Here is a 26,815-nt window from a genome sequence, read left to right on the forward strand (position 1 = left end):
AGAGAGAGTAGGGGAAATGGAATTTTAAAAACAGCCATTGCAGGACTTCCCTGGAAGTCTAGTGGTTAAGACTGCATGCTTTCACTGCAGGGGGCACAGGTTTGATCCCTGGTTGGGGAACCAAGATTCTGCTTGCTGCACAGTCTGGCCTTCTGCCTCCACCCCCACCCCCGCCCCAGTAGTTCTTGCTCTTGAGAACTAGTGACTGGTGGAGGCTGTGTGCCCAGTGCCTGAGCTATGACCGTGCTCTGTGCGCCTTGGAGTGGAGGGTGGGGGCCTCCGCAGCGAGGAGAGGGCCTGGGGGCCCCCGGTGATAGTAGTCTGGCTCCAGTCCCTGCAGGACAGGCTCACCGAGGCCTCGTGTGGCCTCGGAAGCCAGCTCACATCTGACTTGTAATAAAAATGCTCCTTGTTGTCAAGAATGGGGGCTGCTGGTGAGGCCCCCGTGGCAAGATCAAGTGGAGTCTGTGGCCCCGATCTTGGCTGCCTGTGGCTGGGCAGGGCCTGCTCTATCTTATGGGGGGCTGGGTGGGAAGGGGGCCCTTGCCCACCCTCAGGGCCTGGCAGCCAGTGGTGACCCCAGCTGAACGCTGGAACACATGCCCAGAGGCCAAGGGTTGTGCTGGGCTGCCTGAAGCCTTGGCACAGGGGGTCCAAGCTGACCACTCTGCTCTTCCCATGGGGCAGACAGGGCGGAGGGGCGCTGAGACCTTGAAAACAAGTTGGAGTCAGAACAGAGTTGTCACAGAGTAGGGCTTCAGCCTGTTGGGAGCAGCTGGGCCAAGAACTGACAAAAGGACTGAAAATTGGTGGCGGTCGGGAATAATGCTAGGAAAGGGTTGGTGAGGGAGACGGCAGAGCCTCCTCAGCTCTTGTTGGTTGTCCACGAGAGTAGGCATGGGTGACAGTTTGCAGCGTTAGAACATTCATGTTCTGTGTTTAAAAGTCAACTCACCTTTACTTTGGAAGGACCCTAGAACATGATTATATACGTGCCGCCTTTGTGTCTTGGTTAAAGAAAAAAAAGCAAATTTCAGTCCACCCTTCCATCCAGACATCTGTGTGTGTGTGTTGTGGTTTGTTCAAAAGAGCCAACATCAAGGACCCAGAAAATCAAGCTAAGTTTTCCAAGACCTTTTCAGCCCTGAAATTCTCTAAAGAAGTTTTACTTAAGTTTTGTAGTTACAAGAAAAACAAAAAAAAAAAACCTTGTATGATGGAAATCAATAAATGCACATTAAAGAGGAAAAAAAATGCAGAAATGGAAAAAGCTGAAAAAGCACCCTAGTCCCACCGTCAGAACAAATCCGTTGTCTCCGTGGTGTTCCCTCCGGCTGCTTTTTGGAGGGTGTGGGGCCGTGTGACACGTCTGCTGTATGTACAGGTCTGCACTGGTGTCCTTGCTGTGAGTGCGTGAAGATGTTCTGACTGATTTCCAGCAGAGGGCTGGCAGCAGAGCCCCAGCTGGGGGGTCCCCGTGCTGCAGATGGAGACGGGAGAGTGAGGGGACCACCAATGCCTTGGTGCTGGTGTCGAAGGCAAGTCAGATCACCTGCTCACCTCCTCAGACCCGAGGCATCTGCAGTTGACCCCAAGGAGGCACCAGGTCTCCCGGGCTGTCGCTGGGACATCCCCCTGCGGGTCTGGCCTGTGTGCCCCTCTCGGCCCAGAGCGTTACGTGTTGCTTCACCCCAGGGCTGGACCCGGCCGGATCTCCAGGGGCCTGAGCCTTCTGACTGACAGGACTCTTGCCGGCGGGCGGCTGAGGCCAAGCGGACGCCTCCCGAGATGCCCTGAGCTGCTGGAGGAGCCGACTCTTTCCCGTGCAGTCCCTGTGACACGGGAGACGTGACCGCCATCAGCGCTAAGTGGAGCCAACCTCCCAATGCTGTGCCACAATATTGGGGTACTGTGCCCAAAACAGGACACCAGCAGAGGGGAGCCAGGGTGCTTCCGGAGCGTGTGCCTGGTTCTCAAGACACTAAAGAAATCAAGACTGCAGCCTCCCAGCCCGCGCTGTCACACAGCACGTCAGCACATTAAAGGCCTCTGGGAGGACACCTGTGTGGCACTTCTCAACCCCAGTTCGTCTCCCCTTTTTGTGCCTGGGATGTCCAGCCACACACCACGTGGGAAGAAAGCTGCAGTGGACTCTGACACTCCCAAAGGGCAGAATCTGCAAGGTCTGGAAGTCCAAAAGCGACAGAGACTGCCAGAGCGCGTAGTGCAAATTCACCCCACGGCCCTGGGGTGGCCTCCGCTCCTCAGAGACCTGAGCCTTCCCTGAATCTGACGTTTCACTTAGTTGACCTGAGCCTTTCCTCTCTGGCCGTTAACCAATCACGTAGTCCCATCCCTACAATATCTCTTCACCTCTGTTGCCATCACTGGCAGGGAGCAAGTCAATTTGTGGAGCTATTTTTCAGAAAGAAAATGTAATCCCTTCTTGAAACCAAGCTAAGGCATCCTGGGGGTTGTCTGGAGGGGAGCAGGTCAGGCTGGCCTACCCTGCCAGCCTCCCAGAGCAGCCCACACCCTCCTGTGCAGGCTCTGTGTGTGCAAGATGCTGAGAGCAACAACGTTAGAAATGCGAGCTGGGACCAGGTGAGCATCCCCGCCTGTGACGGTGAGAGGCGCCCATGTGGTTACCGTAGCCTGGCTGGGCCCTGCGGGTCTCTCTGAGCTGCTGTCTCTTCCGCCTCCTCGCTGTCAGAGGAGCTGGAGTAGGAGCTGGAGCTGCGGGCAGACAAAAGGTGGGTTCCTCTGGAACCGCACAGTCTACTCTGGCCAGGCGTGGCTCCCGCCAGGGACTTGGAGCACCCAGGGCTCCCGTGTGACACAAGGCAGGAAGATGGGCAGCCAGCCAAAGCCGCAGGGCCAGTGAGCTTCCTGCAGGTGGTGGAGGGGTGCGGCCAGGGCCGGGTACCCCAGCCTCGGCTGAGTGAGCCCCCTGTGCCCCAGCTTCCCCACTCCCTGCAGGGAGGGCCTGTGGCTGTGGCCCCGTGGGACTGTGGCCCAGGCTCAGTTCCTGGCTGAAAGCCCTTCTCCAGTGAGGAGAGCTCCCAGGACCTGCTGTCCAAGTCCCCTTCCTCCTGAAGCAGCAGGTCCGCCGCAGGGCTGTCAGCGTTTTCTGTACCTCTCCAAGGGCTCCTGGTCCGAAGTCTTCGTTGGCCGCAGGTCAGTGAATATGGTGGGAGGCTCTGCCGGGTTCCTCAGCTGCATGTCCTGGGCTAGCGCCTGGAAGCCCAGCTCCCTGGAAGCACATCTTGGGGGTGGGGGTGGCTGAGTCACTTCCTGGTGGTCACTGTGACCTGCCCGTGCTGGGCTGAGCACCCCTGTGCAGGACCCTGAGAACAGCCCTCAAGATTCAGGCCAGCGCTGTCCAGTGGAACTCTGAGTGGCGCCTAGATGTTCTGTGTCTGCACTTTCCAGTGTGGTAGACACTCACCAAAAGCTATTTAAACTTGCATTTAAGCTAATATAAGTTAGAAATCCCATTCCTCAGCTGCACTAGCCATGTGTAGCCAGTGGCTACTGACTGGACAGTGCAAAGTCCTTTCTACCGGACACATGGGTTGTCAGGGACAGAAGCCTGCTTCAGCTAGCTCAGGCAAGAAAGGGAATTCCTGGCTCTCAGACTTCTAAAAAGGGTGGGACCACCAGAGTGTCGGAAGTTGGGATGCAGCTGGGCCTTAAGGGACCTCAGGGCCCTGTCCCTACCTCTGCCCACCCCATCCCCCAGCTGACCTGGCTGGGGACAGGTGCTTGGGGCTAGCCCAATCAACAGTGGCCAGAGGGAGAGGGTCCTCCCCTAGGGAGGATTCCCATGGGGTGGGAAAGAGCAGGTGCTTTGGGGCCTGAGTCCCAGCTCTGCCACTTATGTCTGGGCAAGTCAACCTCTCAGCCTGTTTCCCCCTCAGTAAAATGGGGGGTAATAGTAATACTGACCTGATCATATTCTTGAGATGAAGAGAAATACACATCAGGTGCCCCGCCTTTAAATCAAGGCACCATAAACGCTGAGAGAAGCTACTACTAGGGAGGATGGGGCCAGGGGTCAACAAAGCCCACCTGCTTCCGGTTTCCCGTGGCCGGGCTTCCTGGGCTGTATCAGCAGGCACTCTCCAAGCAGAGGCGGCGGTTCTGGACTGCCTGGCACACAGGAGGCTCAGGCGTTCCATGAGCCGGTCCTGGGTGCTGGGCTCGGTGTGGTCTGCAGAGAGGGCGAAGGCAGCTTGGTGGGGACACGGCCCCCACTTTGACCCACTGCAGCCTGAGCCTCAGGACTCCTCGCGTGGACGTGCTGGGCTTATGCACAGAGAAGTGCCAGGGGCCCAGCCCACCCTCTGCGGCTCACAACCTTAGTGCGGCCCCCTCCAGCTCAGCAGGGTGAGGGGCCCCTTCTTTCACAAGCAGGGAGCTGTGTGCACCCCGGGAAGCAGAGGTGACCACGTGTTCACAAAGTAGTCCACTTCCTGGCTCCTGTCTACTTGTCAGAGGGAACCATGCTTAACAGTTCTGTGTGTTTTTTCCTTTTTTTTTTTTTTTAAATAGCAACAGGGGGAGTTTCCCTGGTGGTGCAGTAGTTAGCCTTCCAATGCAGGGGTGCAGGTTCAATCCCTGGTAAGGAAGCTAAGATCCACGTGCCTCCTGGCCAAAAAACCAAAAACATAAGAAATAAAAAATGCAAACAAACCCAAAACAGAAACAAAATTGTAACAAATTCTATAAAACCAACCCACATCCAAGAAAAATCTTTAAAAAAATTTTTTTAAATGGCAACAGGATCATCCTCTATAGGTTTTTTTGTTGTTATTTTTGCCTCACTTGGTGGGACAAGACTGAGCAACTTCACTTTCACTTTTCACTTTCATGCTTTGGAGAAGGAAATGGCAATCTGCTTCAGTGTTCTTGCCTGGAGAATCCCAGGGACAGGGGAGCCTGGTGGGCTGCTGTCTATGGGGTCGCACAGAGTCAGACACGACTGAAGCGACTTAGCAGCAGCAGCAGCAGCAGGTGGGATGTGGGATTATAGTGCCCTGACCAAGGATGGAACCCCTGACCAAGAATGGAACCCATGCCCCCATGCAGTGCAAGCGTGGATTCTTAACCTCTGAACCACTAGGAAAGTCCCCCTCTATAGACTTTTTTCACTGAATATACTTTATATCCTTCTGTGTTGACATAGATGTGTGATGATAGATTGTAGAAGTGGAATAGCTTAATTAAAGGCTTGTGTGCTTTTAAATGAAGAATGGGGGAGTGGTAAAGAATCCACCTGCCAATGCAGGAGATCCCTGGGTCAAGAAGATCCCCTGGAGCATAGTGGAAACCGACTCTAGTATTGTTGCCTGGAAAATTCCATGGTCAGAAGAGCCTGGTGGGCTGCAGTCCATGGGGCTGCAGAGAGTGGAGCAGGAGTGAGACTGAGCACACAGCACACAGACGGATAACAGATCTGCTACACTGCCGCCCCAGCGGGCAGCCACCGAGGCCCTCAACCCTGCCCCGGAGAGTTTCTCCATATTGTGCTCTAAGGGGTCAAATTACAAACAAAACCCTTTTTAAAAGGAGCCTTTGCTCTGGAACCAGGGGCTGGAAATTGCACCTTCTTTAACTCAGGCCTGCTTCCACTTGCTTTTATGGGCCAGAGTGTCCAAGAGGGATGGGAAACTCTTTTAGGAAACTGCCCAGAGCCAGGCCACAAGCCCAGTGAAGGAGTTACCCCTGGCTTTGTAAACAGAGAGGCAGTGGAAGCAGGATTCTGTTTAGGAACTAGCTGAAGGGGGCACAAAATGCAGGATTACTTGGCTTCCAGAGGGAAAGAGGAAGGCTGAGGAGGTGGGGAGGAAGGAAAAGGCAGTCACATATATAGCGGGTGGATGAATGAGTGCATTGGTGAGTGAATGAAAGGATGGATGGATGGGTGGATGAAGTCTAGCGTCCTGCGTGTGTGGGAAGGTGAGGCCTGAGCAGCACAGAGGCACGGCAAGCTGCTGAGGTGACCCTGCCCAGCCCGCCTCCCCGTTTCACTGGGAAGCCCTGGAAGGAGCCGTTTGTGGAGATGTACTGGCCCCCCACCCCATCCCCAGTGCTCAAGCTCAAACCTTGGCCCTGGAGGCGGCCAGCTGCCCACCATGCAGCTCCAGGAGCACCATCTCCCCGGTCCTCTTCTCGCCCAGTCAGACTCAGAAGGACTTGATCCAAATCCCACTCTTCAAGTTCCTGAAATAATTAAAGCAGTGATGATGAGGCTGCCTCGGGATCCCAGGAACAGGAATTCTGGATCCACCGAGGCTGTCCCAGGGCAGAAACCAGGGTTGAGATGAGGCGGCTCACTCACCCACCCCGGCTCACCCACCCCATACATAGGCTTTGCAGAATGAACCACCCCCGTGAAGGTGGGTGGGGCCTGCCTTTCTTGCCACCCCCTTTCCTGTGCCTTTTTGGGGGCAATACTTCTATTTCTGGCACAAAGACATTGTCTGGCTTGGAGGAAGCTCAGTGTCAGTTTAAAACTATTTAGGTTCAGACAGGTTTAGAATGTTGGGAGGTTAGAACGTTTTGCTTCTTTAAGAAACACAGCAGCAGTTGGGATTGGAGGGCTTGGAAGAGGGCTGTGGGGGCGGTGATGCAGTGGGCACAGAGATGTTAATCAGGAGTAAGGATGTCCTGTTAAGACGGGCTGAGGAAAGAATGGAATTGACAGGAGAGAATTGGTGAAAGTGACCTCCAGGTACACTCGATGCCAGTTTTATCTAGGTTGTTACGAAAATCTGTCAAATAAGGCAACAAAGATAATTTTGTGATGTTTCTATGTCATATGGGGGCATCTTCTAATGAGCCCATCTTTCTCGGGGAGGGCTGGTTTGACTGACCGGGGCTCACCTGTTTGACAACTTTGTAAAACAGAAATGCAAGAGCTTTCTCTTCCCTCCATTGGAGCAGCTAAGCCCAAAGGTACCGGTTCTGTTGCCCCATTGAGCCTACTCTACTTAGTGTAGCAATTTAATCTCCACATTCCCCACTCCCCTGTTGAACAAAATCCGTTTCTCACGATCTCTTTGAACCGGCTTTGTCATCTTGCTGGTTCTCGTGGATGATCTAAATAATAGCGTTAATGGGGGCTCACTATTTGTTTGAGAATAAGGGCTTGAACATTTTCAGATGCTGCTTTGTCACAGTCTGCTCTATCTTCTATGTCTTCAAGATGATGCTTGGGATGGGTTTTTTCTTTCTTTCTATTTTAAGAAAGCTGGGGACTACCTGCTCCTCCCTGTTCACTGTAACTCTGAGGATTGTCTGTCTGACAGGTAGGACCTGCCTGCCTGATGGTAGGCCTGGTGCCGTGGGCCTGATGTCATTGCTACGAACTGAATCTCTGTGTCCCTCCAAAATTCATGTGTTGAACTCCTAATCCCCAGTGTGATGGTATTTGAAGGTGATGAGGTCACAGGGGTGGAGCCCTCATGAATGGGATTGGTGCCCTTAAAAGGAGACTCCAGAGAGCTCCCCCCTCGTTCCAAATGAACCAGGAAGGATGCTTTCAACTAGACACCAAACGTGATGGAGCCTTGACCTTGGACCTCCAGATTTCAGACTGTGAAAAATTAGTTTCTGTTGTTTAAGCCCCCTGCCCAAGTCTATGGGACTTTTGAGGGTAAGACAGGTGTAGTGGGGAGGACCACCACCTCGAGGAAGCCTGGGCTGGGAGCACGCCTACCTGGAGGGAAAGCACGGGCAGACACCCTGGGGGCCCCTCTGAAGGCACCTCCACAGCGTCGCGGGCCTTCTCCTTCCCTCGGCTCGCGTCAGGGCAGGCTGGGTTGCGGCCGTCCCAGGTGACTTTGTGGAGGATGTCTTTCTCGATCATCTTCCTCCTCTCCCTCCGCAGGGCTTTGCGGCTGGCTGCGTCTGAGCCTTCCTGAGCCTGTGAGGCCGCGCCCAGGGGCTCTGTCTGCAGGCCTGCTTCCTGAGGGGAGCGGGTGGCCTCTCCCTGAGGCCCCTGGCGAGGACTCTGTGACGCACTGGTGTTGAGGGTCCCACCTGCATCATCATCCTGCCGTGGGGGGGTCTCTGCAGACATCCTGAGAAGAGAGCTGCTCTTGCTGGGGGCCCTTCCTTCCAGAGGGGCCGACTCCTGGGGCCGGGGCCATGCGTTCCACTCACCCCAGGGCTCCATGGCGGATTCTACAGGCACTGCAGCTAGCTAGGCAGGAAACAGGTGTTCCTGGTTAGCAGCCTCCAAACATCCCTCGGGGGCGGGGTGGGGGGGGGTGTGTGGTAAGATGCGCAAGGAACATAAAATCTGCCATGTCAACCATTTTTAAATGTACAGTTCCGTGGCATTGACTCTATTCCTAATGCTGTACAAACCATCCCCACTGTCTATTTCCAAAGGTTTTTCATCACCTGGAACAGAAACCCTGTCCTCCCCTCCCCCAGCCCCTGGTGAGCTCTCATCTACTTCCTGTCTCTATATTTGCCTGGTCCAGACATATCATAGGCGTGGAATCACACAGTATTTGTCTTGTGTGTCTTTCCACTTGGCTTCGTGTTTCCAAGGCTCCAGTGTTGTGCTGTGTGTCAGGACTGCATTCCTTTTCATGGATGAATTCTATTCTGTTGTATGGATACACTTCATTGTATCCATATTGTCTGTTGTTTATCCAGTTGTTTATCCATTTTGTCTGTTGATGGACACTTGGGTTGTTCCACCCTTTTGGCCAGTGTGCACAGGTGCAAGTGGTTAGAAAAGACAACACCCAGGCCTCAACCCCCGTGAGCTAGTACAGGCTTTTCCATCCCAGGTTAAACCATAATTGTCTGGAAGAGTAACTGCCGAGGTAATTGTAGAAATGGAAAAAACACAAAATTAAGTGAAGTGGATATGGTTCCAACTGAACTAACCAGGGCGCTTGGCAGCCTTGGCAGTTTTCCGGTTTAGAGTTATTTCAGGTGTATTTCTAGGCATGGCTGGGGGTGTGGGTGACTTCTGGTGTGGACATGCCCTGGCTGCATGTGATGACCCTGGGTCGGTGCTTGCACTCAGGACTGTGTGTGGTGAGGGGTCAAAGGGAAGAGCAGGGGGTACAATCAGAAAATCATGTCCCTGCCCCCAGCTCTAAGCGTTCTGGGCTCCTGGGAGCATGACGTGCACAAGGCCAGTAGATGTCTGGTGTGTGAACTCCTTGGGCTGTACCTGGAGAAAGGCCCAGGTGATGCTAGACCGGAGGCGTTAATCTCTTTAGAACCACACTGCTTTAGAGCCCAGTGAGGGCCAGGAGCACCCACACCCTATTCTGACGGGACAGTCCAGGGTTCATGGACCCCTGGAGCCTGCATTTAACAGACCTCAGGAGGAGACCCAGAGGAAGTGACCCAGGCCCCAGCGGGGTCGTCGGCCAGTTCCTCTGACAAGTCTGGAATCAGGACAGTTTGATTTCGCTGGAAGATGAACAGCTCCTCGTCCTCGCAGTCTGACTGTGGACAGATGAGAAGGCTTTGGGTTAAACGGCCGGAGGCAGAGCCAGGAGGGCCTCAGCTTCCACCCACCTGCCCTGCCCCGGGCTCTCCGACTGTCTGGGGGGACCAGTTCTCTTCCAAAGGGCCTTGCTGACACCGATTTCAGAGGCTGACTTAGAAATGGGCTCAGCAGCACCACCTGCTGGAGGTGAGATCCAGGGCACCCAGTTCTGGGTTACCTGCCACCGGCTAAGCCCAGTTAATGCCTGGCACAGAATGAGCAGGGCAATGAGGTGACAGCTTGGTACTTCACTTACATGACACAGAGCTCTCCGGTTAGCATCGTGTCTGTCATGGGAGGAAAGGACAGTGGGGGCCTTAGAAGATGTCGGAAGAAGGTGCTTGCTTACCGCAGAGGAATCTGAGTCCAGAGACGGGAGCTGGTGCTTGACGGCCTCAAGGATGGCATCCCAGGGGTTGGGCAGTGAGGGCCGCCCATCTTCATCAGGAGATGCCATGGGGTGCCTCTCAGCGTACCATCATCCAAGGAACCTTGCAGAGGACATGGAGTGAGGTGAGGGGGGTCCCAGAGACAAGGGTCCAGAGCTCAGGGTGCTGACTTTTCAAAGCATACACATACCATCCCTTGCCTTGGGAGGTGTAAACAGATTGGGGGACCACATACCCCATCTCCCTTCTAGTTGGCAGGCTCCTGTTACTGAGTGCCAGGCACTGTGCCGTCATGTACTGTGTGTGTGTGTCCGCGCGCACAATGCAGGATGGAGCCACAGATGAATGGATATGGTGATAGTTTACAATAATATGTAGATATATGTACTTGATATGTGGGTATATGGATATGATGTACAGAATGATACATATATATATAGATATATGTATAGATATATGATAGATATATGATACATATAGATATATGTAAACCATATATGTCCAATATAACATAGATACTATTATTATCTACAGACAGAATTTGTATCAAAGTCAGAGGGGATTTCAAGCCACTACTTTTTACTGCCCCCTTACAAAGGAACAGAATAGACATTTTGGAGTCCCCAGAACACTTTTTTTGGAGTTGACACTCAAATTATCAGGCACTTGGCCAACACACCCCTTTTGTATCCCAGAGTCTTAACAGACCCCCTTCAGGGGTCAAGGAGGCTTAGAAATGTGGGGTGATGGCACTTTAGAGCTGGCGTCTTGAGAGTACTTGCAGCTTGAGAGGCCTCTGTCACTATAAAATGGGAAGAGGACACTCCTGCCCCAGCCCTGGCCCCCAACAAGGGAAGCAGCAGGCGAGGTGAATGGGGGCTTTTTGCTTTTTCTGTGCTCACAAGAGTGGGGCAGGAGCTTGGTGTACCCTGATCTGGGAACAGCAGGGCAGGTCTCGTATATACATCACATGATGTTCTCCGGCTGCAGGGCAGATCAGAGGGCAACAGAATCACCTGGTTGAAGGGGACAACCAGAGACTCTTAAGTTCTCCAGGAGGACAAGGTAACAGAGGAAGAAAAGGCATTACAGGCTGCGGCAAGAGCACCTAAGAGCTCAGAGGAGTGAAAAGTACCCAACGTGTTGGGGAAAGAAATTTTCAGTTGCTGGAGTTTGCGGTGCAAACGGACCAGACCGTGAAGGGTCCTGAACACCAGGTTGAGGAGCGTCGCTCACCGAACGGACTGCCGAAGGCTACGCGAAGCAGCAGCCCCAGTCCGGCAGAATCCTGACCGTTCCTCCACGTCCGTTTCTTGGCTGCAGCCCGTTAGCCCCGCCCACCGCCGGACCGCGGGTTGTTATGACAACTGGACGCCACCGTCCACTCGGGTGGGGCTTTTAAATTCTAAAGTTCGGAAACAGGAAACCATCGCGCGTCCTCCCACCGATTTCCCAGCTCGTTTCCCCAGCCCCCACCCCGTCCACCACCCAACATATATCTCCGCAGCTGCGGCCTCGGTCTCCGCCTCTCTTCTCGGCCTCGACAAGGACGAAAACGGCCCGCCGCGCCTTTTCGGTCGTGTTCTCCTGCTTGGGCAGCGGCGCGATTACTGAGGCCGTCGCCGCCTTCGGAATCCCGGCTCCGCAGTCTTACATCACTGGACGGCCAACTCCTTCCCACCCACCCCCCCGCTCGTCTTTCGGGACTTAGCGCGTCCTGCCGCTCCTGAAACACGATTGGTTCCCCTGGCCAGCGGAGGGGCGGAGCAAGGCGGACTCCCCCTGCTCATTGGCTGCTGCGGGCGTCACACAGCAAGCCGGGCTAGCTGACCGGAAGGTCCGGGTGCGGGACGGACGAGAAATCCACAGCGCCGGGAGAGGCCGAGGGGGACCCGCGAGCGTCCCGGCGTGCTCCGCGCCTCCCGCAACCACTTCCGGGGCGGGAGCGGGCCGCTGGGTCCGCGCGCTGTGGCGGCGACCGGCGCGTAGGGAACCCGAGCGGGCGCGGCCGAGGGAGCGCGGCGGCGAGCGTCGGTCCCAGGGCTGCCCGGGGCCCGAGGCCCAGCGCGGGGAGGCTCCGCGGCGGCCCGGCCCCTGCCTGGTGCTCGCACCTGCTGCCCGTTCGCGGGGCGTCCCAGCCCTGCCGCTGGTTCGCCGCGGAGTTTACAGCTCCGAGCGTCCTCTTCGCAGCTGAGGAGCCGGAACGGAAAGCCACGTGTGGGGTAAGGTTACTGGGAGGAGGCGTCGGCGCTTGGGTAGTTCCCTAGGTTACCCTCCCTGGGGCCCGAGAACGAGGTGGAGATGTCTGGAGGCAGCGGAAGGCCCACGCCCCGGGGCAGGACGCGGTGCCCTCGGGCTTTTACAGACCTCCCTGTGGGCGTGACGGTCACCACCAACGTCATTTGTTGTTGTTATTTACTACTTTGGTGTGCTTTAAAAGTAACAGATACTTAGCATTTTACCAAACAGACAGAACGCAAAGGTGGAAGGAAAATTAAAAGATCTCATTCCCAGTGCTACTTCCTGGAGATAAATTCTAGAAGCGATAAGCAAAAGATTTTCGACAAGTATACGTGATATATACCTGGATATGACTTTGTTCCTAAGGAATACCCGGTTGTTTTAGAGCGTCTGGCATGGAGCAGGGTGATAAAGCAGCTTTACGGTCCCTGGGCATCCGCGTTCTCGTTCCATGATTCTGATAGCCCCTCAGCGTTGTGCCCGGTTTCAGACAGTTGAAAGTGAAAGTCGCTCAATCGTGTCTGACTCATGGGGTCTGACAGACCTCATGGACTGTCCATGGAATTCTCTAGGCCAGAATACTGGAGTAAGTAGCCTTTTCTTCTCCAGGGGATTTTCTGAACCCAGGTCTCCCGCACCGCGGACGGATTTTTTTTACCGGCTGACCCACAAGGGAAGCCTAAGAATACTGGAGTGGGTAGCCTATCCCTTCTCCAGCTCATCTTCCTGACCCAGGAATCAAACCGGGGTCTCCTGCATTAAGGTGGATTCTTTACTAACTGAGCGAGCCTCCAATAAAAGAGAATGTGGGTCCTACCCTGGAGGAGGCATTTGGAGTAGAAGAGACACCCCCAAAGAAGGCTGAAGGGGTGTTCTGAAAGGAGCGCAGAACTGACACTCAGCTGATTTGGATTCTTGTTCAGGTTTGGCGGCCAGGATCCTTCAGCTGCTGTGGGCGGCAGTCTGCTGCGGCAGGAGTGTGACCATCGCGTTTCATCCCCTGGAACTACCAGGAAGGAAAGACCTAACCGACCCCAGCATCCCCCTCCACAGCGATGTCGGAGCTCAGCGATGAAGCCAGCGAGCCAGAGCTGCTGAACCGCAGCTTGTCCATGTGGCATGGGCTGGGCACGCAGGTCGGCCGGGAGGAGCTAGCTGTCCCCCTGGATCTTCACACAGCGGCTTCCATTGGCCAGTACGAGGTGGTGAAGGAGTGTGTGCAGCGGTAAGAGGTCTTGGGAGGCATTCCTTCCTCTTGGATGTTTGAGCACCATGGCCCAGGTGGAGTCATCAGGAGACTAGTGAGGCCTGGCCCACAGCTGTAGACATTTAACCCATGGGTAGATTATGGACTTCCCTGGTGGCTCAGATGGTAAAGTGTCTGCCTACAATGCGGGAGACCCAGGTTCACTCCCTGGGTTGGGGAAGATCTCCTGGAGAAGGAAATGGTAACCCACTCCAGTATTCTTGCCTGAAAAATCCCATGGACAGAGAGGAGCCTGGTAGGCTACAGTCCATGGGGTCACAAAAAGTCAGACACGACTGAGTGACTTCACTTCATGTCAGATAAACTGTTCTCTCAGGCGGTTGTCAGGGATGGTTTATGCTGGGCACCAGTGAGGAAGGCAGTTTTGAATAGTGGTATACAATCAGTAGTGTCCCGATTTCAGCGTTGCTGACAAGCTGGGCCAGCTCCTCCTTTGCTCTGTGGGGTGTTTTGTGCACCTCCAGATACAGAGCCAGAGAAGGCAATGGCAGCCCACTCCAGTACTCTTGCCTGGAAAATCCCATGAACGGAGCAGCCTGGTGGGCTGCAGTCCAGGGAGGGGTCGCTGAGAGTCGGACATGACTGAGCGACTTCACTTTCACTTTTCACTTTCATGCATTGGAGAAGGAAATGGCAACCCACTCCAGTGTTCTTGCCTGGAGAATCCCAGGGACGGAGGAGCCTGGTAGGCTTCTGTCTATGGGGTCGCACACAGTTGGACACGACTGAAGTGACTTAGCAGCAGCAGCAGATGCAGAGCAGCACGCCTGGCCTCCCTCCGCCCCTGGACGCCAGTAGTCTTTCCCTTCACAGTTATGACAGTCAAAAAATGTCTCTAGGCTTTGCCAACCGTTCTTTGGGGGCAGAACCTCCCCTGGTCGAGGACTGTCTCTGTGGCTGGTGGGAGGAAGGAAGAGCTGACTTTGGGGTAGGAAGAGGGCACAGATGAGAACAAGAAGTTGGAGCATGGAGGCAAATTCAAGGTAGTGTGCAGAGGCAATGGTCCAGAAAGAGGAGTCACCCCGGAACCCTGTGATGTCCTGGGTGGCAGTTGACTCTGCTTCCTGCCAGCACTCCCCACTCTTTCTCTTGGCCTGGCCTGGCCACTGGGTTTGGTAAATCCCACATGTACGATGCCTGGCGTGTCTAGCATGTCTTGCATTTGTTTAGGAGAGAGTTAGATTTGAATAAGAAGAACGGTGGTGGCTGGACCCCGCTGATGTATGCCTCCTACATTGGACACGATACCATCGTGCACCTCCTGCTCGAGGCGGGGGTCAGTGTGAATGTGCCGACCCCGGAAGGGCAGACTCCACTGATGCTGGCTTCCAGCTGTGGCAACGAGAGCATCGCCTATTTTCTTCTCCAGGTGAGCTGCGAGGGCCTCAGGCCGCTCGGCAGAGAGGGAACCACTGCAGCGCGCCTGGGTAATCACTTCGATTCTTTCAGTGTGATGGCCTAGAGGGTGCCCGCCCTGTGCGGAGGAGACGTGGCCTTAACAGGCATTCTCTGTTCTCTTAAAGCAAGGTGCTGAGCTGGAAATGAAAGACATTCAGGGCTGGACTGCCCTCTTCCACTGCACCAGTGCTGGGCACCAGCAGATGGTCAAGTTCCTTTTGGACAGTGGAGCGAACGCCAACGTGAGGTCATTACCAGGTCTTCAGCAGCTGTGGGAGTCGGGTGGTCAGGTCTGACTTTGAGGAGGGCAGCTGGCGAGGTAGCTAGAGGCCAGAGTGCGGGAGCCCCTGCCTCGGTGTGACAGGCTCAAGACCTGGGCTGGTGGGGACAGTGCTGCCCAGGGCAGAGGCACAGGGAGCCTCCTGGCTTTCTCACCTATCTGTTGGGTGACACTCGGTGCAGCACTTTGAGCTCTGTGTGCCTTGTTTTCTTTATCTGAAAAGAGGATGGTAGGGCCTATGTCACAGCGTTATTAGAAGATTTACATGTCCCATCATATGCCAGGGGCCTAACAGTGAGTGACACTTAACTGACGTGTTAAATGCCAGTCCCTTTCTCTTTCTTGTTTTCTGTATGTGTATATGTATATATCATTCCACATACACGTACGAAGTGATACTTCGAAAGCACTCTTGAGTTTTTTAAGCTGGAAGTAGTGGTGCTGTCTAAAGCGTGTCACCGTGATAATCCTCTTTCAACCCAGCATCCACCTGACTCTGCACATCCTGGCTGGTGTCAGCCGGGGTCACACACTGTAGGTTTCCAGCCCGTTAAGTAAGAAAAAAAAGGCTTCTCATTAAATTGCAACTCGTTTATTGACATTCTGACTTCAGTGATGCTAAAACCTGAAAGCTCTATGTCTCCGAACATGAAAACCAGTGGTTGGCTCGCTTCCTGTCTCCTAGACAGGGCGACACTAGTCAGAGCCAGGGGCGCTCTGAAGAGGTGAGCATGCGCCTGGTGCAGGTCAGCTCCGAGTTAAGCGTAAGCAAGCACCAGCTACATATGGTGAGGGCAGCATCGGTTCTTAGTCCTGGAGTCCCGGGAGGGTTCCTGTAGGGTCTTGATCTGCAAGGTGGGGTATCTGGAGAGGTGGAGAGGAGGTGCTCACTATCTGTGAGCAGTGAGGGGTGACAGCTGCTTTTTGCTGTGGTTAAGTGGAGGTTCAGATCACAGCAAGTGGAAACAGCTGTGAAGGAGCAGAGATGGGAGGTGGATTGTCTTTGGAACAAAAGACTAGCTCTGGGGGTAGAAGCCAAGGGAGCCCTCCAGGCTTGGCAGTGGGGGAAGGCGTCGCTGTCGCCGAGGTTTTGTCTGACCGAGGTCCCCATGCAGGGAGCCGGTGTATGGATTCACTCCGCTGATGGAAGCTGCGGCCGCCGGCCATGAGATCATCGTGCAGTATTTTCTGAATCATGTGAGTGACCCTGTTTATTAGCTTGTAATTCCATCACAGCAGCTGAAGCATCTTATCACCGAACTATAAACTGCAGGAGAACTTTCTCCTACACAGAAATAACGGCTCTGCATCCGTTTATTCAGCACATTTTTCACTGAGTGTCTGTGGATACCCAGTGCTGAGTGCCACTTTAGGCATTAGGGGTACAGTCATGAGTCAGTATAGAAACCTATTCTTAGAATAACTTCAAAAATACTGTTATTTGAAAAGTGTGGAAAAAATTTTAAAACAGTGAATAGCACTCATCATCCCATCACTTACAAAATTTGTACAGAATCAGGAGGCCACCCCTGTTCCTCAGGATGCCCACTGGGTTGATAAAAGACGACGTCTGTAGACACCTGCAGACACATGGCTTTATCCATTGAACGAAGTGGGATTCTACTGCATGTTTGCTCTGCAGCTTCTGAAAAATAACTTAATGTTGCATAGACATTGTGCTCTTTTATGGTATTCCATACAGTATCCATGCCATAGTTAGTTAAATCAGTTCCTTATTAGTAGAACTGAGGTTTCCAACACTATGCAGTTATAGGCAGTGCTCCAGGAAATATCTTGGCACACACAGCTTTAGCATGCATGCAGTTATTTCTGTATGCTGTATTTCTGTTTTTATAAATTTTTTTAAAAATGTATTTTTAATTGGAGGATAACTGCTTTACAATGTTGTACTGGTTTCCTGCCTGTTGTCATGCTCAGTTATGTCCGACTCTTTGTGACCCCCATGGACTGTAGCCTACTAGGCTCCTCTGTTCATGGGATTCTCCAGGCAAAAATACTGCAATGGGTTGCTCTTTTATATATGTATATGTTTGTGTGTGTGTGTGTGATTTTATTTATTTATTAATCTGTGCTGGGTCTTAGTTGGGCCATGTGGGATCTTAGTTCCCTGACTAGGGATCGAACCCAGGTGGGGTCCCTGCATTGGGAGCATGGAGTCTTAGCCGCTGGACCACCAGGGAAATCCCTGGGACTTTTTGCATCATAAAATGTTAACATGCTCTTTCTAAAAAAGAATTTGGGGACAGTACCTGCACATGTAAAAATCTGGACGAGACAGAAGGCGCACATGAGCCTGCCTCTGCCTCCGCCTCAGTCTCCGTCTCCATGCTCTCCCCACGGCTGCTCCCCAGCTTGTTTATTTTAAACTGGATTGTCCTAGCTTGTTCTTCACCAGTGGACATAAAGCTCTCTCCTCTCATGCGTGGCAGCGTAGTGCTCCCTTGTCAGGTTGAATTAGGTTCTCCAACCCTGGCCTGCAGATGGCATCAGGTCGTGTCTGCCATCACTCAGTGCCCTGCAGGAGGTCTGCGCACATGCATCACACACGTGTGCGACCACGTCTGTACAGTTGGGTACTGCAAGCAGGAGTTTTGGATGTAGCCTAAGGACAGCCTTCACTTGCATGCGGCCAGACTGCTATGCAGAGAGCAGGTCGTACCACCCTGAACCCTGTTCACGGCAGTGAGAACCACTGTGAACAGTGAAGCGCTTTAAACAGACAGAACGGTAACACCAATATAACCCCCATGGATCCAGAGGTAACCACGCTCCCCTGACTTTATAGTCTCCTCACGTGCTGTGTGCAGGCTTGTTTTACACATTTTAAAGATTTATATGTATAAATATGTGCTTGTTTCTGCGATGACTCTGTCACTCAGTGCGGTGTGGTGCGTGTGGATGGGGCTCGCTCGTCTCAACCTTCTCCAGAGTCTGCAGCCGGGAGTGGGCCTGCTCTGTGGGTGAGGCTCCTAACTCTCCTTCTGCAAACTATTCCAGGGAGTCAAAGTGGACACGAGAGACCACAGTGGAGCCACAGCCCGGATGCTGGCCAAGCAGTACGGACACATGAAGATTGTGGGACTGATCGATGCCCACTCACCTTCTCTGCCCAAGAGCCTCTACCGGAGCCCAGGTACCTGTGTCTGTAGCCCAGCCTCTGCTGGCGCCCCTTCTTCCCCTAGGCTGAGGCAGGAGGGACCGCCCAGCTGAGGATGGGTGGGCAGGCGGGAGGAGGGCAGCTCAGACGGGGTGGCTCTGGTTTTGTTCCTTGACTTTGCTGTGGCGTTTGTTGCCATGCAGATGCTTTAGTCATGTGTCGAGCTCATCAGCGTCGTATCGCCTAGAACTGCTTAGACGGAGGAAGGAGTGGCTGTCTGCCCACCGTGCTGAGCCCCGCTGCCTGACTGGGTTCTGTCACTGCTGGGGGTTTACCATGGCTTTATTTATCAATCCTCTAGGTTTTTTCCGGGTACACTACCATAAAACCTGCACATAGAGAAAAAATTTACTACTTTTTCCCGTGGTTCTTATACCTCTGATTTCTAGGCTTTCATCACACTCAACTCACGCCTCTAGTTCCCTGTTGAATGAGGTGGAGGTAGTGAGTGGACTTTCACTTTGGCCCTAATCTTAGCAGAAATGCAACGTTAGGTAATACGCTGGCTTGCAGAGTAAAATTTGCATATATGTCATCATGTTAGGAAAGTATCCATCATTTCCTAAATTCTTGAATGTCTTTATACGTGCCAAATTTTGTCAAAGGTGTTTTTTTTAACATCTGTGGAGATGATTGTGAATTTTCTCCTTAGACCTGTTAGCACAGCATATTAATGAATTTTCTAAAAGTGAATCAACTTTACATTCTTGGCATAAATCCTACTTGGCATATTATAATGTTTTAAAATTATTTTTATTTGGCTGCGCCCAGTCTTACTTGCGGCATGTGGGATCTAGTTCCCTGACCAGGGATCAAACCTGGGCCCCCTGCATTGGGGGGACAGAGTCTTAGCCACTGGGCCACCAGAGAAGTCCCTTATTTTCTTAATGTGGTTTTGCAAGTATCTTTTTAATTCTGTGCGGGTATTCATAACTGATACTGCTCTGTGATTCTTTTGTTCTGTCTTTACCAGCTCTAGGTCTCAGTATTGAATTTGCTTCCTAAGCAGAACTGGAAGCTCCCCTTCCTTTCTGTGCCCTAGAATGGTGTATGTAGCGTTGGTCCCACATGGTCCTTGAAGGACTCTCCTGGGACCCTCTCCAGGCCTGGCCTTTGCCCTCCTTTCTCTTGTGTGGTTTTCTTGAAGACCCACTAGTCTCTGTGCAGTGAATGGGGTGCGCTGGGCCCCTGCACTCAGGGAGTGGCTGCCGGCTCCTCCCTGCCCTCTGGACCGCGCTGGGGCGTGGGCTTCGCCTGGTTCTGTCTCTTCCATTGAAGGACGGGGCTGCGGCAGCTCAGCGTCGTGCAGCCACCGTTGCCTTGGCTCCCCTCCCTGAACATTCACGTTTTGTGGCTCCTTCGCCCTCTGCTTGGACGGCCCCAGCGTCCTCCTGGCGGCATGGATCCATTCAGAGCCACTGCCCCAGCTTGGGGGCGCTCAGGCAGTGGCCGGCTGGGCCTGCAGTTCACAGCTCGGTGAGCTGCTCCCCTCCTGTCTAGACAGCACACATGGCCCGGGGATGCGGTGGTCACCAGGGGCTTCTGTCTGTGCCCCAGTCCTCCGGCTCCAGAGTGAGACCCTCCCCAACGGGAGCTTCTACCAATAAGCCGCTGAATTGTGCCCTCTAAGCATCACGATGTTTGGGAAATGATGAAAAGCTATAAAGTGCTGCCGACTGTGGGCACACTGAGCTCTTCGGCTCAGATGGGTGGTGATTTGAAAAATTCAGTGAAACAGCACATGAGCCCTCACGTGGCCGTTGTTTCCCAGTACATTGTTGAGGTTGAGAATACACACTTGAGAGGAGGATGGGCTGGACCCCCGTGATGCTCAGCGGTCTTGTGACCCCTTCCCCCTACATCCCTGTGGCCCCTCGAGCACTGGACCCGCCCACTATGGCATTTCTTACAGGTGACAGCCCGGGAACACTTTGCTTAATTTAGGAAAGTCAGTTACGATGATTTTTCTTCCAGCTCATTATGAAGATTAATTTAGTCCATCACTGATCAGGCTGTCTGAATCTTGGTGTTTGACCCACAGAAAAATACGAAGATCTGAGCTCTTCAGATGAGTGTGGCCCTGTCCCTCAGCGACAGAGGCCCTGCCGCAAGAAGGGGCTCAGCATCCACGAGGGGCCGCGAGCCCTGGCCCGCATCACAGCCATCGGACTCGGGGGCCGGGTGCAGCAGCCTTGCTACGGTGAGCGCCCCACGACCCTGGAGTCCGGGATCCCATCCCAGAGAATGAGCGCTCAGGCTCACGACATGGGGGCCCCGGGAAGCCGGGTGGGGGCAGCCGCTTGAGGACTCAGAATGGGTCACAGGGACGGAGGCGCGCCAGGCCCCGGCTGACTCTTCGGGCTGTCCTTTAAACTTCCTTTCTGTCGGGTAGAATTACAAATAGAACTCTCTCTCCTGGACAAGTGTCGCTGAGCTTAGGTCTGTTCCTCAAGGGGGCGGGTCTCGCAGGGGTGAGAACTGTCAGAAGGTAAATGCACACGGTGGGCCAGAGCCTCAGACCCCAGTGTCCAGGTCCCCTGAGCTTTGTCAGAGCGTCTGCTCCTGAGTGTCACGCACAGTGCTCGTGAGGAGCACGGATGCTGAGTTCTCGGGGCACATCAGGGTTGACACTCTTGTGCTGGTCTGGCCATGTGACCAGATTTAGGTGTGGTGTCTTGCTCATCAGTGACCAGGCCACCGTGGGAACTCCCTCCCAGCTAGGAGACCATCCCAGCCAGGAGACCATCCCAGCCAAGAGACCACATGAGGACTTGATTCCCTTCTCAGACCCTTGGGTAGGGGTCCTGGCGCTGGCTGGAAGCTTGAGGCCTGCCTCCTCCCAGGGCCGGGGGTTGACCAAGAGCTCGTGCCTCAGGCGAGGGTGCGGGCGGTAGTCCTGGCGGCTGGGAGCACAGGACCCTGGGATGAGGTCTGTTCCTTCGGGGGCGCCCAGGCCACCTGTCCCGCCTGCACTGTGGTGGGGGTGGGTGGGGTGGGGTTGACGGTGGGAGGGAGCGCCCCCCAGTCTCTTAGCTGTGGCCTTTCAGGAGATTGCTTTTCGTCTTACACTGTGTGATAGTTTAACTTTTTGTAAGCACGTATATTCTCTTCCCCAGCAGTTAAAAAACATTTTTGAATGATAAAGGTATAAAAAGGAATTAAGTTACCCCTGGTCCCACCAGCCAGGCGCTCTCGTGCACACACACACACTTCCTGTGGGGGAGGGGGAAGTGAGGTGAGAGTCGCTCAAACGTGTCCGACTCTTTGCGACCCTATGGACTATACAGTCCATGGAGTTCTCCAGGGGATCTTCCCAACCCAGGGATCGAACCCAGGTCTCCTGCATTGCAGGTGGGTTCTTTACCAGCTGAGCCACCAGTGAAGAGCAGAGAGGGGCAAAGTAGGGGTTAAATGCTTGGGTTTGTGTCTCGCCTCTCCCCCTTGTTTTCTCACAGGCAGATACACTCACAAGTTACACTTCACCAGCTCGCTGTTAACATTTAGCCAGAGCTCCTCAGCTTCCTGCTCAGCCAGGTCGTTTGGCCAGGGGTGTGTGTTTCCAGCTACAGGAACGCTTTGCGGCACAGTTCTTTGGCCCAGCAATCTGTAAACACAGCTTACGGGCTCCTCCTCTTGGCAAGGCGTCAGTGTGGCTGGAGGGAGAGGTGGTCATGCACCCGTTGGGCACACACTTGTCGGGGACCCCTTGGAGCCTGTCGATGGCGTGGCTTGTCCAGGTCGCGGCAGCAAGTGGACAGTGCCGTCCTGGGGCTCCCCTCCCCGAGGCCCCGAGGAGGAGGTGGTCGCGTGCGGGAGGAAAAATGCCTCCTGCCTTTCATGTGCGGGGGGTTTACGTGCCCCGTTCTGCCCACAGAGCAGGTGCCTCCGCGGGGCTACGTCAGCTTCAACAGCAGCGATGAGCACCCCCTGGAGGGGGGCGGCCTGTGCTACAGGGACGTCACCTCGCCCATCAACGAGCGGGATGTGGAGAGCAGCAGCAGCAGCAGCCGAGGTGCGCTTCCCTAGCCGGCAGGGCGGGGGAGAGGGAGGGCGCTCCTGAGGAGTGTGGCTTGGGGCCACAGTCTCTGAGCAGGTCTGGGGGTCGGTGCAGACAGGTCTCACCCCTGGAGTGGCGAGTCCTCGGGAGTGTGTGCGTGCTCCTGCGCTGCCCGCTCTGCGTGACGCCTGGGTCTCCCCGAGAATAAGCAGACGAGTCCTGCTGTGCACAGAGGGCCCAAGCAGTCAGCACGGAGGCAGGGAGGGCGGGGGCTGGGCTAGGCTGGGCGTTGCCACGGCCAGGTCTGTGGTCAGGTGCCCTCATCTCCCCTCCCTCAGAGGAGCAGGCCTTCTCTGCCAACCCTGTTGCACGGAGCAGCAGCAGCGAGGGCCTGGCCCGGGCCCCGGGACTCAGCAGCGAGGCCTCCCTGGAGAGCAACGAGGTGACCCTGCCCTGCCCTCCCCTCCCCTCCTTGCCCAGCGTTGTGGGGGCGCCTGATGGCTCAGCCAGGTGAGCGGGGCTGGCAGGCTGTCTCAGAGGCACCTGGAGCTCCGTGGGGCCGCGGTGGCAGGCGGGGCTTTGGTAAAGGGGCCAGACACTGGCGGCGGAGCGGGGAAGCGGGGCCTGGAGGGGCCAGCCCAGAGCCACTGTAAACACACACCTCTCACCCAGGATTCGGATCACGTGCGGAGAAGCTCGGTTCGCAAACAAACTAAAAGTTATGTGAAGACCAAGAACCGTTACAGCAGCAGTGACAGCCAGTGGGCTCCCAGCGCCGTGACGTCCTGTGCCCCGGGAGCGAGCCCCCAGACTGACAGGCCCCCGTATTCAGGACCCCAGGTAAAGCTGCAGGTGCTCTTGGATTGCTGAGGCATTTATTGGTACTTACTGTGGGCTGGCACTGTTGAGAAGGGTGGGGCGGGATTCTCCACAAGACCTAGAAAACTATTCAGGCTGGGAGGGTTCTCGCTGGGGAGAGGGGCCAGGTATCTCTCGCCTCTACGGAGGTTCCTGTCTTGCTCCCTGGTTTCCATGCTTCTCTCAGCCTCCCTGAGCCTGGGGAGGAGAAACGCTGGACCAGCATCAGCATTGATGTCAGGCGACAGGGACAAGCTGCACGAGAGGCAGAGACAAGGTGACACTCAGGACTGTCCACTGAGGGTCACTGGGGCCGCCGCAGAAGAAACCCTGCAGGAAGGCTACAGCTGCAGGGGTGCGAGTGAAGAAAAAATAACCTCTGAGACCCTGGACGCTTTGGTTTTGTGATCCAAGCACTCGTGAATCAAACACCAGGCATTGGTACTTGTGGCCCGGACCTCAGTGATGCCGGGGAGGCTGGGTTTCGACACCACAGACGAGAAGCAGACAGGCGGCACTGGGGCCAAACAGAATGAGCCAGGTAGAAGCCGTGCACCGGTCCCAGTAGAGCATCGGGGCCATCCTTCCTGGGAAAAGCCAGATCTTCCCAGTTTGATCAAAAAACACATCTGTACATCCAAGAAGCCAAATCAACTCTAAGTTGGTTAAACTCGAGCCACATCGATGTGTGACCTGGACACATCACCATCAGTGTCAGAAACAGTCCTGGAGCAAGAGCCTAGTGGCTCAGCACAGACACGGGGACCTCCGGATGGTTTAACAGTGTATTTCTCATCAGTGTCCGCGGGGCCCAGAAAACATGGGGCGACATGTGAACCAGGGACGCAACATCCTGCAAAGCCTCTCCGCCAGAGCACAGGGGACGTGGGGACAGCCCCGGGCGGCAGAGACTGAGGGCCACTGACGAGGCTGGCCTGGGAACACTGATGGGCTGACCGTGTCCCTGGACGCCCTGAGGACGCGGCTGAGGACACAGAGCGGACGGCCTGGGCTCCCTGCCACGCCTGGGGGTCAGCAGGCTCAGGACGGGCCGGGTGCTGAGCGGGAGGACGGTGGCCCCGCATGCAGGGTGGTCCTTGTCCCGCCCACGTCTTCAGGGCCGCCCATCCTGACGCGGCCTGCTCACCCCCAGGACCTCGCCACGCTGCTGGAGCAGATCGGCTGTCTCAAGTACTTGCAGGTGTTTGAGGAGCAGGATGTGGACCTCCGCATCTTCCTGACCCTCACCGAGAGCGACCTGAAGGAAATTGGCATCACGTGAGTGTGGGCCTCTGTGGCCAGCTGAGGTCACGGCTTCCAGCGGCGGGGTGGGGTCACCCTATCCAGAAGCCGGCTTCTCCCTGCCGTCAGCTGCCCTCCATCCACTCCAGCGGCCGCTCCTGGCTCAGATGCCGGCGGCCTGGGTCCCGAGGCCCGAGCTGGCCCAGCGGACACCGCTGTGCTCAGGACACCAGACACTTCCCACCTCGCCCCTGAGAGCATCTGAGCAGCCCGGCTCCCCGTGCTGTAAGAGCCGGGCAGGGCGAGGGGTCACGACTCCCTGGGACACTTAGGTCCTCCCCCCAGGATCCTGGGGGCTCCCCGCCCCTTCAAGGCTGGGCCTCTGCAGCGGACGGTCGGCAGGTGCTGAGCAGCGTCCTCCCTGATGCAGGTTGTTTGGGCCCAAGAGGAAGATGACGTCCGCCATCGCCCGCTGGCACAGCAGCGCCCGCCCTCCCAGTGATGCCCTGGAGCTGGCCTACGCCGACCGGCTGGAGGCTGAGATGCAGGAGCTTGCCATCCAGCTGCACAAGGTGAGGGTGGGGCAGGGGGCAGCAGAGAGCAGCAGCCGGGCCCATGACAGCTTGGGGGCAGGAGGGGGCGCCCAGGAGGGCGGGCACATGAGGCACACCGTAGGGCTGGGGCAGGGCTGAAGGCGATGGGCCCCCAGACTGGGTGGGGCGGCGACAGGCGTGGAGGCCAGGGCGGGGGACCCAGCCTGAGGCGCTCTCCCGCCCGCCGCAGCGCTGCGAGGAGGTGGAGGCCATGCGGGGCCTGGTGTCCCAGGAGCAGGAGCTGCGGGCCGTGGTGGAGAGCTGCCTCTTGGAGCAGGACAGTGCCCGCAAGGACGTGTGTGCCCAGCTGCAGGAGGCCCGGGCCCTTGCCCAGGACGCCGCGCTTGTCCTGGACCAGCTGCGGTGAGTGGGTGTCCGGCTGCCCCCGGCCAGTGCCAGGCTCTGTCTCCTCTGAATTTCCCACCAGTGGGTGGTTTTCAGGGCCTCCTGGAGTAGCTGCCACCCCAGGCCGTCCCTCCCCACAGGCAGCAGAGGGGCCCCTGTGGGCATCCCTGGCGGAGGCTCAGAGGAGATCCCCTGGCCTCGCCCCTCACCGCTGCTTGGTGTCCTGTCCGGCAGAGCCTGTCAGGCCGAGCTGTCAGCCCGAGTGAGGCGGGACGAGTTCCTGCGTGAGGCCCCCCTGTGCCCAGGCCTCCCTGCAGCAGGTAAGGAGGGCGGTGTCCCGGCTGTGGGGCAGGCGGATGAGGGTGGGAGGCCTCCCAGGCCGGGTCTCGCCGCCTGTCTCTGCGCTTGTCATGGGGATGCAGTCCCCTTGTGCTCCACACCCACGTCCTCTCGGTCTCTCCCGGGAGGCCTTGGCTGCCGGCGCCGTCCAAGATGCCACAGCCCAGCAGGCCGGGCCCTGGCACACTCAGCCCTGGGGCCAGGCCCCTACTGGCCGGCAGCGCTCTGCTTCACAAGCGGGAAGAGAACACGCTGACACGCCACGGGGACATGTGGCTCTAGAGGGCCAGTCCTGTTGCAGTGGTTCAGGGTGCCCAGAACCCACGCCCACCTGGCTGTCTGCTCCACAGACCCCAAAGGCTGGCAGGCCTCCTTGCAGGCCTTGAGCCTCCCGGAGCTGTCGGGAGCCCTGGAGGAGCGAGTCCAGGAGATGGGTGAGTCCAGGGTCTGCAGCCCACTAGCCATGAGGTCCACCCTGCCTACGCCCCAGCTTGTGAAGCCATGACTGTGCGCTCCTGTCCTCAGGGCGAGTCCTGTGCTCGGTGACGCAGAGCCTGGAGAAGCTGCAGGCGCTGAGCGGGAAGGAGAGCTGGCGGGAGCCGTAGCCAGGGGATGGTGAGTGTCCAGCAGCCACAGGCCCAGAGAGCAGGGTCGGCGGGGCGGCTAAGGGAGCCCCCTCCAGTCTGCCTTTTCCCTTCTCAGAACCGGACGTGGGGTGACTGATCCACCCTGAAGCTGTGTGCCCGAGGACAGGAGGGCAGCGAGCAGGCAGCTGCGGCGGCCAGAGGAGCAGCAGCAGCAGGCGGGCAGGCCAGGGCCAGTGCAGGGCAGCAAGGCAGGATGGGGTCTCTTGTCATCTCGTCAGACCCCGGCTGAAGCCCGGAACCGGCAGGGCTGTGGGGAGCGTCCCCAGGCCACGCTGAGGTTTGCCCAGGTGGGGCGGCCTGGGGCCCTAGGCAGCGTAGGTCATTTGTGGGAAAATAAAACTTACACTCCGGTGGTGCGGGTTCGGTGCTGGCCTGTGGTCCTGGCTGATGAGGCACAGTGAGGGGAGGGCAGCGCCCGGGTGACCTCCGCTGCCCCATCCCTGGCCCTGCGGCAGGACCACCTGTGCAGAGCCCCTCCTGACAGAGCTACCTAGCGAGTGAAGCGCGCCCCAGAA

General features: G+C 56.1%; 2 protein-coding genes and 1 long non-coding RNA gene across 8 annotated transcripts; 1 reads left to right on the forward strand and 2 right to left on the reverse strand.

Annotated features, from left to right (window-relative positions):
* Window positions 1-1,342: 1,342 nt before the first annotated feature.
* DNAAF8 (dynein axonemal assembly factor 8) lies at window positions 1,343-12,621 on the reverse strand. 2 transcript variants are annotated; one of them, XM_070362695.1, is made up of 10 exons: window positions 12,500-12,621; window positions 9,876-10,017; window positions 9,355-9,483; window positions 7,724-8,209; window positions 6,108-6,225; window positions 4,072-4,213; window positions 3,137-3,265; window positions 2,650-2,736; window positions 1,561-1,832; window positions 1,343-1,480 (listed from the first exon to the last, which is right to left on the reverse strand). In XM_070362695.1, exons 2-9 carry the CDS (start codon window positions 9,981-9,983, stop codon window positions 1,565-1,567), a joined length of 1,467 nt encoding a protein of 488 aa, XP_070218796.1. In that variant the 5' UTR covers window positions 9,984-10,017; window positions 12,500-12,621; the 3' UTR covers window positions 1,343-1,480; window positions 1,561-1,564. The 2 variants fall into 2 exon arrangements, with proteins under 2 accessions (XP_070218796.1, XP_070218795.1); XM_070362694.1 differs by lacking the exon at window positions 12,500-12,621 and adding an exon at window positions 11,152-11,620.
* ANKS3 (ankyrin repeat and sterile alpha motif domain containing 3) lies at window positions 11,849-26,660 on the forward strand. Of its 5 annotated transcripts, none has more exons than XM_070362684.1 (17): window positions 11,849-12,137; window positions 13,080-13,381; window positions 14,594-14,792; window positions 14,947-15,068; window positions 16,217-16,298; window positions 18,120-18,255; window positions 20,321-20,479; window positions 22,154-22,291; window positions 22,615-22,718; window positions 22,949-23,116; window positions 24,288-24,412; window positions 24,807-24,948; window positions 25,160-25,332; window positions 25,549-25,634; window positions 26,004-26,087; window positions 26,179-26,268; window positions 26,336-26,660. In XM_070362684.1, the coding sequence occupies exons 2-16, from the start codon at window positions 13,212-13,214 to the stop codon at window positions 26,256-26,258; spliced, it is 1,968 nt and encodes a 655-aa protein (XP_070218785.1). In that variant the 5' UTR covers window positions 11,849-12,137; window positions 13,080-13,211; the 3' UTR covers window positions 26,259-26,268; window positions 26,336-26,660. The 5 variants fall into 5 exon arrangements, with proteins under 5 accessions (XP_070218785.1, XP_005887879.2, XP_070218786.1 ...); XM_005887817.2 differs by having other exon boundaries at window positions 26,356-26,660; XM_070362685.1 differs by lacking the exon at window positions 13,080-13,381.
* LOC138985611 (uncharacterized) lies at window positions 22,165-24,075 on the reverse strand. Its single transcript, XR_011462644.1, has 3 exons — window positions 23,166-24,075; window positions 22,402-22,988; window positions 22,165-22,301 (listed from the first exon to the last, which is right to left on the reverse strand). It is a non-coding gene; the product is annotated as an uncharacterized lncRNA (long non-coding RNA).
* Window positions 26,661-26,815: the final 155 nt, after the last annotated feature.

The sequence above is a fragment of the Bos mutus genome, chromosome 25 (assembly GCF_027580195.1).
Source record: "Bos mutus isolate GX-2022 chromosome 25, NWIPB_WYAK_1.1, whole genome shotgun sequence".
Taxonomy (NCBI): Eukaryota; Metazoa; Chordata; class Mammalia; order Artiodactyla; family Bovidae; genus Bos; species Bos mutus.

What these genes read in the sequence shown, in the direction of transcription:
- DNAAF8 (XM_070362695.1), bottom strand. Translation starts at nt 9,983, where the DNA reads ATGGCATCTCCTGATGAAGATGGGCGGCCCTCACTGCCCAACCCCTGG. An exon ending in TGCCCGTGCTTTCCCTCCAG is followed by an intron (nt 6,226 to 7,723) that starts GTAGGCGTGCTC and finishes TAATTATTTCAG; the next exon opens with GAACTTGAAGAGTGGGATTT. An exon ending in TGGCCGCCTCCAGGGCCAAG is followed by an intron (nt 4,214 to 6,107) that starts GTTTGAGCTTGA and finishes CCCTCTCTGCAG; the next exon opens with ACCACACCGAGCCCAGCACC.
- ANKS3 (XM_070362684.1), top strand. Translation starts at nt 13,212, where the DNA reads ATGTCGGAGCTCAGCGATGAAGCCAGCGAGCCAGAGCTGCTGAACCGC. An exon ending in TGCAGTATTTTCTGAATCAT is followed by an intron (nt 16,299 to 18,119) that starts GTGAGTGACCCT and finishes AAACTATTCCAG; the next exon opens with GGAGTCAAAGTGGACACGAG. An exon ending in CCCCGTATTCAGGACCCCAG is followed by an intron (nt 23,117 to 24,287) that starts GTAAAGCTGCAG and finishes GCTCACCCCCAG; the next exon opens with GACCTCGCCACGCTGCTGGA.